General features: G+C 48.0%; 6 protein-coding genes across 6 annotated transcripts; 4 read left to right on the top strand and 2 right to left on the bottom strand.

The window, feature by feature from the left end:
* Positions 1-1,362: 1,362 nt before the first annotated feature.
* Positions 1,363-4,338, top strand: MYCFIDRAFT_114248 (uncharacterized protein; the record flags this gene model as incomplete). The annotated part of the gene is made up of 2 exons (XM_007926832.1): positions 1,363-2,525; positions 2,622-4,338. Coding segments are annotated over 2 exons (2,880 nt in total), but the record flags the coding sequence as incomplete, so codon positions are not given.
* A 388-nt stretch (positions 4,339-4,726) lies between these two features.
* On the top strand, positions 4,727-6,062 carry MYCFIDRAFT_203006 (uncharacterized protein; the record flags this gene model as incomplete). Its single annotated transcript, XM_007926831.1, has 1 exon — positions 4,727-6,062. Exon 1 carries the CDS (start codon positions 4,740-4,742, stop codon positions 6,060-6,062), a length of 1,323 nt encoding a protein of 440 aa, XP_007925022.1. The 5' UTR covers positions 4,727-4,739.
* Positions 6,063-6,217: 155 nt separating this feature from the next.
* Positions 6,218-7,369, bottom strand: MYCFIDRAFT_195458 (uncharacterized protein; the record flags this gene model as incomplete). Its single annotated transcript, XM_007926830.1, has 1 exon — positions 6,218-7,369. One exon carries the CDS (start codon positions 7,367-7,369, stop codon positions 6,218-6,220), a length of 1,152 nt encoding a protein of 383 aa, XP_007925021.1.
* Positions 7,370-7,394: 25 nt separating this feature from the next.
* On the top strand, positions 7,395-8,707 carry MYCFIDRAFT_173399 (uncharacterized protein; the record flags this gene model as incomplete). Its single annotated transcript, XM_007926829.1, has 5 exons — positions 7,395-7,985; positions 8,026-8,398; positions 8,425-8,491; positions 8,546-8,623; positions 8,659-8,707. 5 exons carry the CDS (start codon positions 7,395-7,397, stop codon positions 8,705-8,707), a joined length of 1,158 nt encoding a protein of 385 aa, XP_007925020.1.
* Positions 8,708-8,921: 214 nt separating this feature from the next.
* On the bottom strand, positions 8,922-10,539 carry MYCFIDRAFT_195457 (uncharacterized protein; the record flags this gene model as incomplete). The annotated part of the gene is made up of 3 exons (XM_007926828.1): positions 8,922-9,939; positions 10,212-10,378; positions 10,534-10,539. 3 exons carry the CDS (start codon positions 10,537-10,539, stop codon positions 8,922-8,924), a joined length of 1,191 nt encoding a protein of 396 aa, XP_007925019.1.
* A 317-nt stretch (positions 10,540-10,856) lies between these two features.
* Positions 10,857-12,115, top strand: MYCFIDRAFT_163201 (uncharacterized protein; the record flags this gene model as incomplete). Its single annotated transcript, XM_007926827.1, has 3 exons — positions 10,857-11,042; positions 11,101-11,136; positions 11,194-12,115. Coding segments are annotated over exons 1-3 (1,071 nt in total), but the record flags the coding sequence as incomplete, so codon positions are not given.
* Between the last annotated feature and the right edge of the window lie 8,613 nt (positions 12,116-20,728).

Raw genomic sequence — 20,728 nt, 5'->3', positions numbered from 1 at the left:
TCACGAACGGAGTGCGATCTCCCAATTCGTGTCCGATGTTGGTAGATGCGACTGAGCGGCTCGCGGACCGGGTAACAATAGCACAGAGCGTGCTGGCGTCTGGATGCGCTGCGACGGTGGCGCAGATTTGACATGAAACGGCGTGAGGGGGACAAGTGCTTCCACATCTGATCTTGTACCACAACAATGGATCTGACTTAGATCTATATAGTCGTCGTAAACGCCGTGCAATGCGCAGTCACGTGCCGTCTTCACCAAGCTTTTAGTCTAAAGAGTAGCGCCTGCCGCGTCGCGCCAATCACAGCTCTGGTGGCAGCTAAGCGCCGACATGCAATCGCTCTTCACGTGGTGGGGCTTATGCAGCATCTCATGTGGTGTTAATCTGGGCTAGGACAAGCGCAGAGGCGCATCCGTGCTTCGCTCTCCTGCTTCTCTGCTGGAACGCGCCGCGCCCATTCGCGAGGCTTATTAGCGATGAGCCAACAATATGAGTACACACGACCTCCTCCGCCCAGCCCGCATGCGCAGAGGAGGCCGGTCTCTGTTCACCTGTCGACTTCCGTTCTGGCCGAGCAAGGCGCTTTGGCCTCTCAGACTTCGACTCCTGTGTCGGGAACACATTCGCACTTGTCACCGCACTTCCTCCATAATCCCAGACCCCCGAGTGGCCTGAATCCTCATCCCAATCCTCATCCTCATCCTCAACATCCAGGCGCGTTTGCTGCTCCTTCCCCGGGAGCTCCAGCAATGGAGCCTTACAATCCCCGACAATGGAGCAATCGAGCTCAGGTCTCCGGCTCACAGATGGTCTTTCAACAACGCCAAGCCACCATGCCACCAAGCACGAGTCACATCACTGGAATGGAAGGTTCGTAATCCGTGTTCAATGCCATTCTATCTAGAGAAACATGGGTGGGCTCCATGCGTGTAATGAATGCTTGCAGTGTCTTCGGAGTTGTGTGCTGAATGAGAGCGTGAGAGGAATCCTCAAAGTGCATAGCTGACATCAGACCTTCCAAAGATGCTATGCCAAGTCCCCCTCCTCCCTATTCTGCATCGCCAGGAACGCCTGGTACTGGTCCGCGAGCCGTGCACATGGCTTCTCCAATCGTGGATAATGGAGCCTTTACTGCCTCGCCAATGGCAGAGAGCTCGGCCAGAAACTCTCCTCAGATCACCATGTCACCAGCCTTTCCGCCCCCACCAGCTCAGTCGTCACGCTATCGTGAGCGATCAGCTTCAGGACTTGGAAACAGGTCATTATTCAGCCTATCAGGCCTGAGGGGCAAGCAGCCTGCAAACGCAGAGGTCCAGCTTCCGCAACCTGGTCATTCAGTCCATGTGCCCTCATTTGTGGATAACAGGCCACCTGCCGCCAGGCGAGCAGCATCAGCGGGACATATGCAGTCCGCGGGGCCATCGTCAGCGACTATAGCGCCAATTGGACGTGCTTCGCCGGATAACCACTGGCAACCTGGTATGCCTCTACCCGGGCCCCCACCAAACCCTCCTCTGCCCGGAGTGCGGTCACAAAGTCTGAACCGACCACTTGGTGGCTCAAGTTCGAGCATCGAAGCCTCAGATCGGCCACTCGGTCCTCCAAGATCGAGAAGAACTGTCGCAGCTCCAAGTCTTGGTCCAGTGCCGCCGACTCCAGCTGGCTGGGTGGAACATGATGCTTCGAGTGGAGAGCCCGAGCCCCCTTTACCGCAGCAGCAGTTTCCCCAATCAGCTGCAGATTATCAGCCTCTGCGCATTGACACTGGTAGTTCGCCACAAACCGCTTCTCGCGAGAACTCTCTCGCTCGTCGCCCCGCGAAAAGAGATACGAGTTCTCAAGGCATCAGAGAGAGAAGATCTAGGAGTCGCGCAGCGAAGGGGACTTTGGACGAGGACGACTCGAAGCCTGCTAACCTTATTTTCGATCCTCTTGAAGGATCGATTAGCCGTAGACGTGAACACATGAGGACTGCATCAGGTATCAACTCGCCCTCCTCAGCATCGAGCCTCCCAGCACAACAAAGTCAAGTGGCGCCGAACAACGCTTCAAACATTCTCACGCCTCCATACACGCCAGCTATCGGGAAGCAAACAGGCGCGACAGCACCGAAGCCGGCCATGAAGGTTCCAGGTAGTGCCTCAAGTGATAGGCCAATTTCTCACATCCTACACACGCCCAATGAAGATACGACCATGCCAGCTCCACTCACTCCAGTAAGAGTAGCTCCAAGCGGCTCGGCACAACCAAAGCTCAATGCGTTTGCTCTCGATGCTATCAAGCGACATCGTGCTTTTGTTGAGCAAGAAATTGCTGCTTCGACCGATGAAGAACGTTTGGAACTCTTTGCCAATTTCATGGTGCATGAGTCTCGATTGAGACGTGATCGCTACTCGACCGCGTACAATGCTATGGCTGGCGATATCCTCGATTTGACGCGAGACATGTGGCGTTCGTTCGGCAAAGAAGGCCGACGTGCCGCAACTCCCAGCACCTCCATGCCTTCGATTGACCCATCAGTGCCTGCGTGGACATCAGAAAGCCAGCCGACCTCAGCCCTTGGCAACGCGCCTAGCTCGGCGTCATCTTTTGGCGACTTTACTCCAGCAACCGATGCCAGCAGCATGGACTTTGGCGACAGCTTCGAGCGTAGTGACACGCGTCAATGGGCTGAATCTTTCAAACCTAGTCTTTCGCCGATCCCGTCAATGGCAGTCAGCACAGTGCCCGACGAAGGTAGCTCTCGTGGTCGACAGCCAAGTAGGTGGTTCGAGCAGAGCAACTCCGGTGGAGGCTCCATTGGACGTCCAGACAGAATGGAGAAGACAAGGCGCGAGACCAAGTACATGGGCATCAATCCTGCAGATCTACAGGGACTCGTCTCGCCTACGACTGAGCAGCAGACGCCCATACCCGGGCCCAGCGGTGATAACACCGGATTGCCAGATTACAGTGGCTATGGGCCAGGTCAATATCCGCCCGAGAAGGTTGGGTGGCATGAGAGCATTGACTTGGATACGCCAATGCAAACACCACATCGCGCAGTCGAGCGTAAAGCTTCTACGCCAGGCGTGGCGCCCTTGAATGTGTCACGCCTGGTGACATTGCCGCCACCCTACCCTCGACACCATCCGGCGGTCAACAATAGCCATCCTGTACTTGCAGAGCTGCGGACTCAGCATCGGCTGTTGGCTGACCACTCGGAGATCCAGAAGATCAAAGACTCATATCTCGACCAAGACTTTACTCTTGCTCGCGAACAACAGGAAAGCGCCAAAAAGCGACGAACGAAACTGCGAATGAACATTCAAAACCAAATCGCTGAAGGTACCATATCTTTCGCCGATGCGGCCAAGGCTGAAGCAGACTTCGATATTGACGAAGCCGAGCGTGGTAAGGCGACTGCTCGATCTAACTTCGACGTTTTTGAGGCTGCAGTATCACATCCACTCAATGCGCTGTTGACTGAGCGTCTGGAGAAAGCCGGTTCAAGCATCACCCAGTTAAGACTCGATCTTGAGAGCGGCCATGATTCGAACGATCCAAACCGAGCTCAAGTGGAGGGTGACGAGCACCCAGAGCGATTGGAGAAGTTGACTTTGCTGAAGTGGCTCTTTGAAGCACGTGAGCAACTGCACAAGGAGATGTTTGACTTGCACGCCATGAGGACCGAGAAGTATTCAGAAGTGATCTTGACACCGTATCGAATCTCGAAAGCGCAAGGGAAGATCGACGAGGCGACAAAATTTTTCAAGAAAGACAGCATCGAACGCCAAATGACGTACGCGAAGGAATCATTGAAGCGATATGAGCATCTGCAAGGCATCATGGAGACGAACGTGTCACGTGGCGTCGAGGATCAGCTCTCCGCTTTCTGGGACATCGCTCCTGGCTTGCTGGAAGTCCTCCAGCAGATCCCGGGAGAAATGCTGGGTTTCGAAGTCCAAGTTCCCTTGCAGGAGTATGACGAGAATCCGTCATATCATGACCACCCCCTGCAATACCTCTACAGCCTGCTAGGGCATGCGGAAAAGAGTGCTTACCAGTTCATCGAATCCCAAGTCAACCTGCTGTGTTTGCTTCACGAGGTACGCACGGCGACCACGAAAAGCCGACTGAGACTACTAGAGCTCGAGAGCGTGGCTGCTAGTCCAAATTCTGCAGTCGCCTTGGAAGAAATGGCTCATGCTAAGAGGGAGGCGGAAGATCACCTTACCCAGGATCTCAAAGAAAAAGTCGGCGAAGTTGAGAACCAATGGCAAGAGGCACTCGGCGCAATTTTCAATGAGGTCAAAGATCGTGTGAGCGCTTTTCTGGAAGAAACTGGAGGTCTAGAAGATGGCCTGGTAGGCTAGAAGAGCCGGCATTAGCGTTGCTTTGAGCGTTCAAGCGATATGGACGATTTGTGCAATCAAATATGGGATAGAATCATTGCTGTTAAAAGGCTGTACGAGACACTTGGTTCGTTTGGAGGGCAATGTCGAGGCTTCCACTATTCTTATTGTATATGTATATATGAGATATCCATATTGCTTGCGAGAGCAGCAGACCCAATAGGTTGCGTCTTTCTTCCAACAATGGCCCTATGGGGCCAAATCAAAGTTCATTAGATCCGTCACTGGCTGGTTCCATCAAACCGAAGGTGAGTCATCAATCACCTCAGGGCTGGCAATTTACCACCATTTCACACCCACACCAGCAAACGTCTCTATGCCGATCCGCGATCTTCGACGGTAACACGATGCCTCCATCAACGTGTCAAATCTGTCAAAAGGCGCGCGCTCAAATCCTCCGACCGAAGAATCACGCCCGAATATGCGCGCCATGCTTCATACAGATATTTGAAGATGAGGTCGCAGAGACGGTGGAATCGTCAAAATTGTTTCAGCCGGGCGAGAAGGTGGCCATAGGTGCATCTGGAGGAAAAGATAGCACAGTGCTGGCCTCAGTGCTCAAAACATTAAATGATCGACAGAATTGGGGCCTGGACTTGATTCTGCTTTCCGTAGATGAGGGCATTCAAGGCTACCGGGATCACAGTCTCGAGGCTGTCAAGAGACACGCCGAGCAGTATCAGCTTCCGCTGAAAATTGTGAGCTATGCTGAGCTGTATGGATGGTCGATGGACCAGGTCGTAGCGCAGGTGGGTAAGAAGGGCAACTGCACATATTGCGGCGTTTTCAGACGGCAGGCGCTGGATCGCGGCGCGGCCATGTTGAATGTTGGTCATGTCGTGACCGGCCATAATGCAGACGACGTAGCAGAGACTGTGCTTATGAATTTGCTAAGAGGAGATTTACCGCGATTGAGCAGAGCTACGAGCATCATTACAAGCACACCCTCCGCGAAAGCTCCGCAGACCGAGAACGGCGAGGTCAACTTCACGAATGTTAAGAGGAGCAAGCCTTTGATGTATGCCTACGAGAAGGAAATTGTGCTTTATGCACACCATAAGAAGCTTGATTACTTTAGCACCGAGTGCATATACAGTCCGGAAGCCTTTCGAGGGTCGGCGAGAACTCTGATCAAGAATTTGGAGCGGATACGACCAGAAAGCATTTTGGATGTGGTGCGATCTGGCATTGATATGGCGAAGCTGGTTCCGGACGCGAATGTAAGCTGCAAAGGTTCTTGTGGCACTGAGGACGCCGCGGCAGCCAAAGGTGCGGAAGATGAGACAGCTGGCGGCTGCGGAACTGCCAATGGCAAGTCGAGCGGTGGTGAGATGGCAGAGATGGAGGAAAAGCTGTGCCAAGATGAGCAAGCTGCTGCCAACGGAACCGAAATAGAGGTGAAGATGCCGATCAAGCCCGCCTCAGGAGGGAAAGAGCTTGAGGAATCGGTCGACCCGAGCAAGAATACCATACCTATCAGAACCAGGCAGGAGAAGAAAGGAGCTCCTGGACAGAATCGCGGCGCAGGACCTATCAAACAGAAACTCGGACAATGCGAGAGATGCGGGTACCTGTCTTCACAAGCAGTCTGCAAGGCTTGTGTGCTACTCGAAGGCTTGAACAAAGCGCGGCCTCGTACTGAGATAACAGTGGCGGACTCTGCAGAATGAAAGCCAAGCAATCGGACTTATAGAAAGATCTATTGTGCTGAGATCTAAATGCTGGGTGCTAAGGCAGCGCCGCGCCGACCAGAGACTGACATTCAAGATGCCATGGACCAGCCAGACTGTTTCGATACTACGAAATTCCGCTCAAGGATGAATTGCTATGCAGACTTGGTAAAGGCAGCAATGTTTTTCACTGCTGTTCTGTTTGCCTCCGCCAACGCTTGTCGGAATATAAGGCCCGCCGCATGAGTGTGACCTATGTTCACATGACCGCAGACTCTCACTCCTGCTGCACTGAGCTTCCGACAGTACGCTATACCCTCATCCCTCAGCGGGCTCAGCTCGTCAACGGCAATGACATGCGGCGGCAGTCCTTCGAGGTCTTCAGTCGTAGCATGAAATGGCCAAGCAAGAGGATTTGTCTTGTCACCAGACTTCGGCGTATAGACTTGCGCCATGAATCCAAGATAATCGACATTGAGGTAGTAACCATGGCATTCTACCAGGCTCGGTAGCTCACTGAGCTTTCGTTCCTCGGGCCAGGCATACGCTGCACTCAGCATTGGCGAGGAGGCATACACTCCGTCCAACATACAATGCCATCCTTCTCGATTTGCACGCAGAGCCGTCGCTAGTGCAAGGGTGGCGCCTCCATCATCGCCTTGCAACACGAGATTGCGAATGTTGAACTGATCTTTGTGCAAATGGATGTAGTGCACCGCCGTGCAGCAATCGTCAAGGCCAGCAGGGAACGGATTGTATTCCTCCCGACTCCAGGCATTGCGAAAGTCCAGCATCATCACGACCATTCCTTGTGCCGCAAGCGAGCAACACCACCTCTGATGGACCTTGCTCATTGCTCGCAGAATCGTCATAGCCCCGCCATGTAGATATATCAATCCAGGCAAGGGTCCGCCTCGCAGCTCTGGTCGGAAAATGTGCAGCTTCATGGACCGACCACTTGGACCAGGTATCTTCTGCATCTCGCATACCACCTCCAACTCTATCGCGTCTGAAGGAAGCTCGTTTGGCAGTGTCTCGTACAACTTCTCGAAGCCTGTCTCGGGTTCCGCCATGCTCTTCCAAAGATCTTCCATTGTAGAATCTGGCCGGAGGGTCCCTAGAGACGGTGGAGCACGGTTTCGATCGATACCATATTTCGAGAGGATGTCGACCAGCTTAGCATTCGCTCTCGGGTCTTGGTATAGCTGCATACTCGGATCTCCCAAACGGCCTGGTGCTTTGTATGCTTTACTTCTCGCAGGTGTGGGCACTCCTTCAGGAGTCTTACTTTTGTCTTTCGGCGCCATGTGAGGAACGCGCGAGACCTTTCGAATGGCTCCCGGCGTTGATATAGTGGCGTCAGCCTGCACGGCCGTATATGTTGTGGCGACTGTCATGCCACTCAAACATGATGCTGGGGTGTCCGCTCCAGAACATAGTACACGTCAGCTATTTGAGGCTTTTGCGCAGGCTCTAGCTGCTTTCTCTTCTGCTCGTCAGTCGTCGAATACTCTAGGCCTTGGCCTTGGCGGAGCCAAATATACCGAGACTGTCGCGATTGTCAGGTCATCGGCGACGAGCATCTGCCTTTCACACTTCTGCTTTCGCTTCCACGGATGGAGACATTATTCCACACTATCAGACCTCTTGGTGGGCTCAATGCTGAGTATCATCCTGTTGTTCCTCGGGCACACTTGGAGCCGTCTTCCACCAGAATGTACAGCACCTCTTCGCATCGCATATGCCCTCCAGCGGAGTGGTGCTGTATATGGTCATGACGACAGACCATACACAGTACTGAACAGGTCAACGATCCGTTACACACGGCTGCTGCCGGAGGCTCAACTCTATCTGCGGCAGACTGAAGGATTTCTTCGCTTGATATTCCTTCATGCGGAGCTCGCGGGCAGATCATCCTCGGACGTTCTCTTCGCCGGGTCCGCCGGGCTGTGAACATTCCCAGGAATGCTGCTGCGACGTGCTTTCGTCAACGGCTTTACGCCCTCCGGGCTCAGCCATCATGATCCCCATTAAGCCATTAGAACAGCCGACTCCGACTCCTGCCTTACAAATCTGGCATGAACTGGGCCACGGAAGACTGCCATTTACTAGATACGTCCGTCCTATTTTAGCCTTGGCATTTACACCGCCCTACCGAAGCGATCCATGGAAGGATTCTTACGCACGCATACCACACGTCCTGAATCCTGCAAGAGAATTTAACACGAGACAAGCATCATGCTCTACGCAGGACCTGGTACCTCTCGTAAATTTCCCTCCTTACGCGCCCAAGACTGTGGATGTTCTTCTTCACGACAATGCGAAGCAAGTCTGGGGTTAGGCCTAATTGATATGCTGTCAGATTGGCAAGGCTGGGTTTGCGAACATGCGGTCAAGTCTATCGATGCTTGCGCCACACGGCGATTGACGTTCCTAGGCAGCGAACTTATTATGCCAATATCATGATGGGTGCTTGGCATGAGTTATATGTCGTGGCTGGCCACGAACATCACGAGTGTCTCCTTGGCAATGCGGCCTCATAATTATGAAGCATTTCCGAAGTGCGTTTCGAGAGCCTTCGAAAGCAGCATCATAGCGTCTTGCGTGATGCTCGGGCGCAGCAAGTCACCATTCCGCACACTTAAAACGAGGAGCTCGTCAGCTTACACTTGTGTGTTGTCAACTATCCGAGTCTAATTTATCATGTCTCTGGGCATATCTTGAAATGTTCTCGCGAAAAAGCGATGCAGCAAACCTGCAGAAATAAGCGATTTCTTCAACCCAAACCTCGTTGCCCATTGTTGGCGAGCTCCAGCTAAATGCCTCGCCGAACGATGACGTTCGTCTCGTGCCCATCTCTCACCAATCTTCCGTCTCATCGTTGGAACGAACGAACATGGTCATCTGTGGTCGGGCATCGACACTTGTCTTTCCGGTCAGTGTGACATCCGGCAACTTGTCAGAGTCGCTGTTCTCGAAAGCGATGGTGCTTGGTGACGGCTCAGAAGGCACATATGAGAGACGGAGAACTTTGCATGCATGCGCAAATCTCGCAAGAGACCTCGGTTCCGGCTCAGGCGGAAGAGACAGCGCACCAGCAAGACCAAACTCGGTCTTGACGCGGAATGGCTCCATATGGCAACGCGTGTAATCCTGTCTCTGATCATACCGTACTGATGACTTCGCTGGAAGCCGGAGATATGCTTTCGTTGAGTGGAGATTATTGGGAGAAGGAAATACTGGTTCTCCATGTTCGTGAACGTGGGTGATCCACGTCTCGAGGCCGAAGTGCTTGGACAAGATGCTCGACAGTCGGTCGAAAGTTCCGCGACTCTTTTGCGTTGGCTCTCCAGTACGTCGGAACCAGCTCTCGATTCTAGCCTCATGCTCGTCGCACCATTGGTCCCGATGCCATGATCCGTCGTAATAGCCTTCGAGGATTTCGTTGATGGTGTCTAATTCAGACTCTGGGAACTCGTCAAGAGCGTGAACATCTCCACATTCACAAACGCACTCGTCCTCCCAGGAACCAGGCGTAATGCTGCCGCGCCATTCGTTGTAGCACTCCAAAATCTCTTCTCGGCTCATATGTTCGGTGGGACGGCACTGCTGCTCCCAGCACGTGAGATCTCTGACCCATTGCTTCTTTAGCTTGAGCCGTTCCGCCTCCAGCAGGAAGTTCTCGACGTTTTGCACCAATTCCACTGGAAGCTTGGCAATGGTGGCTTTGTTCCCTTGACCGAAGCGGTTGCAAAGTCGTAATGTGGCGATCGTCGACTGCAGTTTTTCGTATGCCTCAAGATGGCCGCCGAGTGTTGCAATGTCGACCTGCAAGGCCCATGCGAACTCGATGGTGGTGTTCGCCATGGTCCTGGTCCTGCGATTGTGTGGTGTAATGCGCAGGAGAGGCTCCAGCGACGTTCTTTGTTGGGATGAATGTGGCGATGGCGATGATTCAAGGTTTAGGCCAGGCAGCCATTGGCCTGAACGGCAAGAGCAATGCTTTGCCTAGAATACAGACACGGAAGGCACGCGTACGCGTACGCGGACGGCGCTCAGCAGCAGCCAGACTTCACTGCTACTCCATCACAACTCAACGACGACACGATTGCACTGGCCATCTGCCAAATCATCACAGCAGTATCTTACAATTTGATCACATAGAGAGCGCGGTCGAAGCGGAAAAGAAAGGGATACTGGTCTAGCAGCACGGATGCGCCCTCGACACTCGACAATTGCGAGCAATGTACGCCTTGCGAAGCCTTTCTGTAGGAGGTTTGTCTTGCGAGAGCTTTGCGAGAGCTTTGCGAGAGTATCTAGCGTGAACCCCCATTGTCTGCGTGATCTGCATGTGACTTCTCAACCCAAGCAATGTCATCGTGCATAGAGCTACCCATAAACCCTCCACAGCTCCATGCGGACCCGGTACCTGGCTAGCATTATTTTACTGTTTCCAGGCACCTGGGCTTACCACCATGGTGGTTTTCAGGATCTCGCTTTAGAGGAATTCTTTCCTCTCCAGACTTCTTCAATTCTTAAACCTGCAGATATTACAGAAGCCCACAGCAATCTTTGATACTCATGCTCCAAAGCAGATAGCCGAAGATACACCACCAATGCCCGCCCCGCCCAGCCGGATGCGGGGTGACAAGGAGAGAGAGAATGCTCCTGACTTGACGTCTTCCAGCACGAGCTCAGTCTCGGTCAAACGGTACCAGAGCTCAATACCTATATAAGACACCCGATGTAGGTAGTTGCGTGTCGTTGTCTCCTTATAAACTCGGTCCTTTCCTTTCTGAATCCTTCACTTCCGACTTAGCAATCTGAGCAAAGCAAACATCAACATACCCAAGATACAGAAGACAGAATGAAGGCAGCACGTTACTACGGAAAGGAAGACATTCAGATCAAAGACGACATACCAGTACCCGAGACTGGCGATGGCGAAGTCAAAATCGCACCAGCTTTCGTAGGTATATGGTAAGGAAGCATCACTAGAGACCAACATTCTGTCCGAGACAATTGCTGACCTAGCAAGCGGAACGGATCTCCATGAATATATGGGAGGACCGAAGTGAGACAGACACATTGTTGCAATGTTCGGGAGCGACAATCGCTAATGGCATTCTAGCTTCTCGCCAACACAACCACATCCCGTAACGAAAGAGCAAATACCCATCACAATCGGCCACGAATTCTCTGGAGTCGTTAAAGAAGTCGGCACAGGTGTCAGTGGTCTAAAACCAGGAGACAATGTCGCAGTACAGCCGACGATCTATTGCGGACATTGCGGAGCATGCAAAGTAAATGCAGAGAACGCATGTCCCAACGGCGGCTTCGTTGGGTTGAGCGGAGGTGGAGGCGGCATGAGCGAGTTCGTGGTCGTGCCTCAAGAAGCCGTCTTCCCACTTCCATCGAATGTCGATCTCGCCATTGGAGCTTTGGTGGAGCCATTGGCTGTTGCTTGGCACGCCGTGGATGCTTCACCCATCGCGAGTCTGAAAGAGCCGACTGCTTTGGTATTTGGAGGTGGCCCGATAGGATTGGCTGTCGTCCAAGTCCTTCTCGCGCGAGGAACTAAGACCGTGATCTGTGCAGAAGTTGCGAAGAAGAGACAAGAGTTCGCCAAGGACTTTGGAGCACATCATGTTATTGATCCGACCAAGGTCGATGTCGCCACTACGGCTTTGGAGCTTTGCGGTGGTCTCAACGGACCTGATCTCGTTTTCGACTGCGCAGGTGTACCCAAGTCATTAGAGACAGCCTGCAAGGCTGTCAGATCGCGAGGCACCGTCATCAATGTCGCGATCTGGGAGAAGGAAGTCCCGTTCAATCCGAATTGGCTCGTCTTCCGCGAAGCTAGCTATAAGGCTGTGCTGGGGTATCAAGCCAAGGATTTCCAGGGTGTCGTGGACGCGCTGGGACAGGGTAAGCTGAAGCCGGAGAGCATGATCACCAGCAAGATTTTGATGAGTAAGCTTGTCGACGATGGGTACCTCGCATTGATCAATGAGAAGGATAAGCATGTGAAGATATTGGTGGATGTGCAGGGCTCATTGTGAGTACAGTAGCTAAATGGTTGCTGTGGATGGGGGCATTGACCTTCTATTTTATGAGCTTGTTATGGACCTTGCGCAATGGTGAGGAATTGGAGCTATTGATTCATTGATCATGTCCAGGTGGCCGTTCCCAAGGGGCCTCTACGTTGCTGTTGTCCGTTGGCAGAACGAATTGTCGGGTTCGAAGAAGTGAGCCTGAAAATTCTCAAGGCCACTCGGACCACACATCAATCGGTCCGCTTTCTATGTGATGATTTATTTCCGGGGTCGTGGCGATGGCAATTCCCATTTGAAGCTCAATGTTAGCATTCGTTATGGATGTGAATGGGGCCGTGCTCCGTTTGCGCTCCACGTCCAGCGTAGGATCCGGGTCGCGAGCCGGGAAACACCTAGATTGTTTTTGAATCTCCCACGTTCCTGCTTGCCGAACGTGATCGAGCGCTCGAAATCGTGGCCGATGTCAAATCTCAAATGACGTGACAGCTCGATCGGTGCAAGATTGACGTCCTCGTTCAAAGCTCGGCGTGGTCCATAGAAGTGCAGTATGATCTGTTCTACGATTTATGACAGGCGTACTTCGCTTGCAAGCCGTATTGAGGTTCTGAAGATGGAGGTGTCGTGTCTCGTTCGAAATCCTATTGCAAGTCGTCCAGCGGATGTGGTATATTAATGGCGGTGTCTCTCATGCGAACCATCTGTGGTCTGCCAGTCTGTAGAGAGATCATACAGTCCAGAACGTAGCACGCATGCCAGGCCCGGCAGCGAAGACGACGTTCAATGTCGGAGGCGTGAGATTGATGACGCGAAGGATCCTCTTCTTCTAAGTGTACAGCGCGTTGGCACATCAGAGTGAAAGCACTAATAAATTCCCCAATCCTGAGCCCATAGTTCGTAACGAATCAGAAATCTCAATTCTACGGGCCGCTAGTGTCTTCTTTCATTCCGGTGTACAGATGTGCTGTAGACGTGGACGGGGGACAAATAGATTTTGACGCAACGCGTACAGTAAGTGCTCCATTTCTCCGCCAATGGTTGGTTGGATCAGGAGCCGGAGTCGAATCAGCTTTGCTGGAATTCTTCCCGGGAGACTGCCGCCTCGCTTATGTGCAGGAGTGGCGTCAAAAAGAAACGGGGTCATTTCGTGCTGGCTGCCTTCTTTGCCTTCTTTGCCTTGGTCATTGACCTTATTCAAAAGATGTGCTCTGCTGCATCATACACCACTCACATTCAACAGACCTATAAAGTCCTCGAAAGACGTTCCGGCAAAGATGAATCTCTCAATAACAAGACCAACGCAAGATTATTGCATCTTCATCATATTGTCATTGATCAGTGTTTGCAGCAGCTCTGACAATCATGTCATCGACCAAGAACATCGGAGCGTCCATCATGACTGTCAAAAAAGACTCCAAGTCCAAGAACCACACGTCCAGAATTCCTTCTTCCTCTCGTTCGGACATGGAAGAGCACGATACAAGCACCTTGCTTTAATAGTCCACCGCTGACTATTATCAGGTATCTGAAGGGTATCGGCTCACACTTTGAGAACTTGGCTCCGAACAGCAGCAAGTCCAACGAGGACACTCCATCCGGATCAGTGTACAAGTACCCACAGTCCTTGGACATTCCAGAGTCGAGCCAGACAAGTATCGTCGAGACAAAATCGAACGTCAAGCCAGTCCACAGATCGGCCAGTGTACCTGCTTCTTCCGCTGACCAAGTAAATTAAACAGCTTGGCGTGATATGAGAGGGAATCTGACGACAATCAGAAAGTTGATCCAGGATCCGATCTGAAGATTCGACTCTGGTTGAAATGGCGTTACACTGTTGTGAATCGTGCTGAAGATGCAACTAATCATCGGATTAACAACTATATAACTATACGAAGAAGGATTAGGAGCCTGCTATAGAAACTGCAGTTAATATACCTATTGTGCGTCCTTCCTCTTGGCACAGGTTAGCTAATAGTATTAGCTAACTAGCATATTACCTAACTGAACTACAACACTCCCCCTTAGGCAGAGATAATGTACTATTCAGATTGGACACTTTAAATCTAGGCTTAGAGCTTCACTTCATCTTCTGACTGCCTTCAGATGTTAGACTATATCTGCTTTACGTATAGCTTTATATACTGTACCACTTATACGTACTTGTGTTACATTGTTTGCTGATTAGTTTGCTTTAGAGTAATGTCCTCAGTCGTGATTATAGGGTTAGTAGGTGCCTATAAGAGACACTTAAGCTTGACTAGACAACTTAAACTTTTATAATCTACTCTTTAGCAATCCCCTAAGTACTAGCAGCCTCCACTAGAATTCAAATTCTTACTAAAACTTTTTAAGTCTAACAGCTAGCCGAGACTTCATTATAGCGATAATTCTTTACCCTAGCCTAGGGAGTATAGCGAGTAGTATAGGTAGTAGTAGTAGCGGCGGCGGTAGTAACGATCTAAACAAGAATCGGCACCCTTCGCGTTATAATAAGCTCTAGCTTATAGAGACTAGTAAGTGTTGCTATTAGAGTTTTCCCTTTCTAACAATTTGCTAACTAGGCGCAGTTCTTAAGGAAGTTTAGTTAACTATCGCGATTCTCTAGAGAATTATCTAGTGCTTAACTAATATTGGTCCGGAGCAGACTCCGCCTTAGCTACGCAACGTTAATGTTAGGCACTTTATTACGAACTAGGATAATGCTCGGCTGTTTCTAAGTGTGCCTCCGCGCCTGCGTAAGGCGGCTAAGGCATTTAACTTAGGTTTAAAGTCGAATGTTAACTACTTGCCTGCTACGCTTATATATGCGGCTGCTGCTAGACGCGTGTATACTGGTAATAGCTAGTATAGTCCTTGCAAGCAGTTAAAGGGTCCGTACTTAGAGTGTGTAACTCTAAGTTATCGAATTAATAGCTAGGATGTTGCTTTTCTAAAGGGCGCCTGCACTAACTGTACTAGCCTAAACTATTATAGTTAATGCGAGTTCTCTAGTAAGTTGAATCTAGTCTTATACAATTTTTTAAAGCAAAAACACTAATTCTTTTATTAGGTTACGTCTCTCGGCTACGCTTTAATACGAATCGTTAGACGCCTATAGCGCCTCTGCCGCCTCGCAATCCGGGGAGCAGAGTAGGCACTAATTAGCGTCGTCTATACGTGCTAGTCCCGTCTAGTATCGATTAGAGTACTCCTTAGGGCGCGTAGGCAGTAGCAAATTTGCTGCTGCAGTAGGCAAATGCTTATACCTAGGCTGCTACTTAGGGACGTAGTCGTAGGCTAGGTTCTAGGTTGTCTACTAGTCCTAGCTCGACTCGTAGTTCCGGTAGTCCTTAGGAGGGTTTCTCTAATTACGAAGATAGTAATGCTAAGATAGGTAGCTAATTAGGGAGATTCGGTTTTTTCTAGTAGATAGAGAGCTATAATGTATGTTTTCGATTTTGAAATAGGCTAGGCAGTCTGGATTAGTGAAAGCCTTACAGCATTAGAGAGTTTCTGACTCTTAAGGGCTAGGGTATTTCTTCCTACTTAGTCTTAATGTTGTTATAAAAGAAATTTTGTAGCTTAGACTGTATAGTATAGCTAGGCTGTTTCTAGAAATTAGAATGAAATTCAATAAGTGTGTAAAGCTTGTTTTCTAATCCTACAAATAAGATTTTTCTTTCTAAAGGAGTGACTTAGGAGTTTGTCCTAGAGACGCTATATTATTAGAGAATTTTGTTTAGAGATTTGGGCTTAGTGAAACAGTCCGCTAGCTGTTTGTTAGTAGTAACGAATTCGACACTGATCTTTCCCTAGGCATACTATTCTCTATAGTAGTAGTTCCTAAGGGAAACGTGCCTCGACCTCTTAGAATTTGTATAGTCCTTAACAAGGGAAATAGCTAACTAGTTGTCTACCCAGATATGAATCCTATTAACTTCTTCCCTAGTAAGTAGTTGAAGCTTAGTTATCAAATTTCGGAGCTAGCAGATTTCTCTATATACTTCTATTAGAGCAATATACTCTGCTTTAGTACTAGAGAGTACGACTTCCTTCTAGAGCTGTAATCTCTATATAATTAGAGTGTTGTTAAGAAGCATAAAGGCGCCTAATGTTGATCTTAATAATAAAGGGTTATTAGCAAAGTCTACGTTAGAGTATGCCTGAAATTCCAAAGTTTTCTTCTTTCTAAAGACAAGTCCTTTATCAACTATACTAGCAATATACCTCTAGAGATGTTTAGCAGCTATAACATGCTTAGGTCCGGGATTCTAAAGGAACCTAGCAAGGTGGTTGACGGTATAGCTAATGTCTAGTCTAGTCTAGTTAGCTAGAAACTGCATTTCACCAATTATAGTGTTAAATAGCTAGTAGTCCTAACGGTTATAGGGGGTTGTAAGAGGCTCGTAAAGCTTCTTAAGTAGATGCTTTATTGGCTTGTACTAGTCCAAGCTATGCTTCTAAAGCTTCTCTTTAGTATAGTGTATCTAGGAGACAGTAAGGTTTCCCTCCTTGTCTTCCTTTAGATAAAGGCCTAGAAACAGGTTAGACGTAACAATCTTAATTGTATACTTCTTGCGAAGACCTTTAATTAGAGCATCGATCTTTGCCTTAGAGGTTCTAAAGATTTAGAAATCATCTATATAAAGGAGGACAAGAATACTATTACCTTGCTATAGGCAATAGTTACTCTTTGTCCTGCTTAGGCTAAGTTAACGAAGAGTGTCTAAAGCATTATAGTACTAGAGATTAGCAGCCTGCTTAAGGCTATACAATCCTTTTCTAATACGGATAATCTACTTTAGAGGGTGCTTCTTAAACAGGTGCGCGCCTTCTAGGGGTCTAATGAAAATCTCTTTGTCTAGAGGGGGATTCAAGAAGGCAGTCTCGATATTAACCTGTCTTCGCTTCTAGTTTTTGTTTACTAAAAGCCTAAAGACAAGTCTAGCAGTAGCTGCTCTTAGTATAGGAGCATAGGTATTAACATAGTTAAGACCCTGCTTCTATATAAAGCCTCTAGCTGTCTATCTTGCCTTGTATTTGTTAATAGAGCCGTCTAGCAGGTATTTGATCTTGAAAACCTATTTTCCTATTAGAGGTGTTCTGCCTTTTAGTAGGGATTCGGCTAGAATCCACTCGATTGCACTAGATTTTTTAAGAGACCTTATCTCTTTTGTAACGGCTTTTCTCTATTCATCCTAGTTAGGCCTTTTCAGGGCTTTAGCTAGGGTTATTAGGTCAGCTAGCTTCTAAGCATCTTTTGTAGTAGCAGCTATAGCAATCTTAGTAATCTTGCTATAGTTATACTTAGCTACGGCTCTGCTAGACCTGAGTCGTACTTCGGCTTAAGGAGGGTTTAGCTAAGGTAGGTTAGGAGCCCTCTTTCTCTTACTAGTAGTCTTAGGGACTTAGAAGGGAGTGATTAGGGTATCTTCTAGTTCAGTAGTATCTGTTTCTTAAGTATACTAATTTTTCTTAGGAGCAGCTTCCTACTAGGCAACTAGTGGTTCTAGTTAGTAATCTTAGAGTGTTGGCTTATTAGCTATAGGTATTGGCTGAGGTAGTATTCCTTGCTTAAGTGTACCTTGCTCCCCCTAAGCTATAAGGGAGTCTTCCTAATCTTCCTGATTATAAGCCTGCTAAGGCTAAGGGATGCTACCTCCAAATGGCTCCCCCTAAGGTTCTAAAGAGTGCTAAGGTGTTTAGTCATTACTAGGGAATAGTGCTAAGATTCCTAACTCAAATGAAAGGTCAGACTAGGTTTCAAGTACCTAAATAGTCTCCTAAGGGACAGCTAGTCTTAAATACTCCCCCTAAGCTTAAAGGGTACTTAGAAGCTTAGTAAAATTGTCTTTATAGACAAAGTCCTCGTTAAAGGTAACGTATAGAGAGAATCTAATGTTATGCTGCTATACGCTATCCTTCTAGTGCGGGTTCTAAAGCAGATAGTTTGTTAATGAATTTTCTTAGAATCTAATAAACTAGTAAACGAAAGCTCTTAGTGCAAATTTCTAGGAGTTAAGTCGTTTAACCCCGGATTCGAGGTATTTGAATGCCTTATAGCCAAATCGTCTCGTCTTAGATAGGTCAATATCTGTGCTGCCGATATTTAAGTCTAATTCGAAAGCCTTAAGTGGAACTTCCTTAGTTCTTAAGTTTACTAGTCTATTAGTTAGGTAAATCGAATGCATTACTATAAAGCACTAGCAGTACATTAGTAGGCTAGAGTCAATTATTATTGCTCTTGCCTTAAGCAGAATCGTCTTGTTTAACGACTCCGTAATGCTATTCTACTCCGGTATATATAGTGCAGATACATCCTATCTAATGCTAACTTCCTCTATAAAATGTACTAGATCGTTGTTAGTAAACTCTCCCCCGCTATTACTAAAGATAATCTTAGGGATTTTGTTATATTGCCTCTTGATTCTAGCTATCCAGTTAGTTAGCTTGTTACCACTTGTTACCTTGTCTTTGTTTCGAAGTAATAGACCCTACCTAAGCCTAGTTTTAGCATTAGTTAGGATTATGATATACCTGTTTCCAAATAGATCAAATAGTTGTACGCTAACAAGGTCGATATAGACTTCGTTAAGGGCTTTTTCTGGTCTAGTCCTGTGTTCTCTTAATATAACTCTTTAAGCTCTCGAGAGCTTGTAGGTCTTATAGTGCTCGAGTTTAGATGTATTAACTTCTTCTAGGCCTAGAATAGCTTCTTTAGTAGCTATTAGGATCTTGTTGCCGACGTAGCTAAGTCTCTAATACTATCTTAATGTGTCCGCTCGTAGTCTAGCGATAGCTGGGGCTAACAGCTGCCCTTTCTAACTCGATTCTAAGCTTAGTTTTAAAGCTAAGCCTAGCATTTTGACTTCAGCGTCTTTAAGGGCAAGTACTCCTTATACTTCTTTAACTTTTCCAATTAGCTTGCCTTTAAGTATTAAAGTGCCTAAAGGTCTGTCTAAGTGAATGCTATATTTCTTCTAAAGGCGCTCTACTAAGATTAGGTTGCAATCTGAGTTCGGGGAGTAGAGGACGTCTATTAGAGTAATTGGGGTTTTCTTTCCTTTATAGGTTAGGAAGATATTGACAGTTCCTAATCGTAATACACTTAATTTTCCTACTGCTTAGGAGAACTAAACAGGCTTAGTTAGGTGCTTGAGATCGCTAAACTAGCTCTTGTTCCCTATAATATGCAGTAATATACCTATGTCCTAAACTTTTATATTAGCTGTTAGGTTCTTAGAGCTTACTATAGCTAGTCCCGGCTTTGCAATAGCTCCCCCAATTAGGCCCCTACTAAGGCCGTCTAGCTGATAGTCTCCCTTATCTTCCGAGTTAGAGGAGGAGTCTAATTTATCTTTATTATTGTTGATAGCACTACTAGATTTGCCCTTTCCTTTGCCTTTACCCTTCTTGCCTTTGTCTTTGTCTTTGCTCTTGTCTTTCTTCCCCTAACTAGGTAGTGCTATATTAGGGTGTTGCTTATAGCACTTAGCGTTAGTGTGTTTGTGCTTACACTAAGTGCACTAGTCGTTATTATTGCCAATAGCCCCTCTAACAAGCTTTAAGCCGCTAGATGACTGTCTAGGAGGCTTTTCTCTCCTTAGGGACGTTATTATTGCTTTAAGGGAGGAGTCCTTAGCTTTAGGCTTATTGTTGTGCTTCTAGGATCTAAGCTATTCGTAACTAGAAAGGCCCTAAATAAACAGCATCCTAACAAGCATATTAGGCATCTTGATGTCTAATGACTTTATAGGCGCTTCTGTTGTTATAACTGAGCTAGCAAATTGTTCTGTCGATATTTGAAATCTATTAAACTACTGCTAAAAAGATTCGTAGTACTGCTAGGTGTTCGGATTAGTAAGGGGTATCCTAATATGCCTAATAAGTTTAATAGTATCAAATATGTCTACGGTTACAATAGGCTTGTATAGAGCCTTAATATAGTCGTATGTATCCTTAGCTGACTTAGGTGTATTACCGAAGTCTAGTCTAAGAGCAGGGTCGAGTCTAGCAATAAGTATGCCTAGGGCTTAGATGTCTTTCTTTTTCTAATCCCTAAACATGTCTCTATACTGCTGATCGGCTAAGTCCCCTATAAACATGCTTTTTAGAGGTGGTTTTATTTTATTAGCCTAGTCAAGTCTATAGAATACTATACTAACTAGGTCCTTTTCTAGAAGGGCCGCCTAGAATATAAGCTTCTAGTCTTAGAAGTTGATCCCCTTCCTAAGAACCTAATTCTCCTTTGCTGTCTTTGTCTAATTAGTGTCTATCGTTCCTAGCTGCCTTTTAGTATAGTGCTAGGCAGGGCTTATAAGGGACACTTGCTAGGTTTTGGTCCGAACTAGAGCTCTTAACTAGGTACCTAATAGGTCTAGATAGCTAGCTCTATTTGGTGGACTCTAGAAACAGTTCTTTTATAGTTGAACTAGATAGGTGAGCGTATACGCCGGGCTTATAACCTGTTGTAAATCGTGCTAAAGATGCAACTAATTATCGGATTGACAACTATATAACTGTACGAAGAAGGATTAGGAGCCTGCTACAGAAACTGCAGTTAATATACCTATTGTACGTCCTTCCTCTTAGTATAGGTTAGCTAATGGTATCAGCTAACCAGCATATCACCTA

Source organism: Pseudocercospora fijiensis (genome assembly GCF_000340215.1).
Source record: "Pseudocercospora fijiensis CIRAD86 unplaced genomic scaffold MYCFIscaffold_3, whole genome shotgun sequence".
Lineage (NCBI taxonomy): Eukaryota > Fungi > Ascomycota > Dothideomycetes > Mycosphaerellales > Mycosphaerellaceae > Pseudocercospora > Pseudocercospora fijiensis.
The sequence above is the reverse complement of the archived record's forward strand: the minus strand, read 5'-3'. Positions and strand labels throughout refer to the sequence as shown.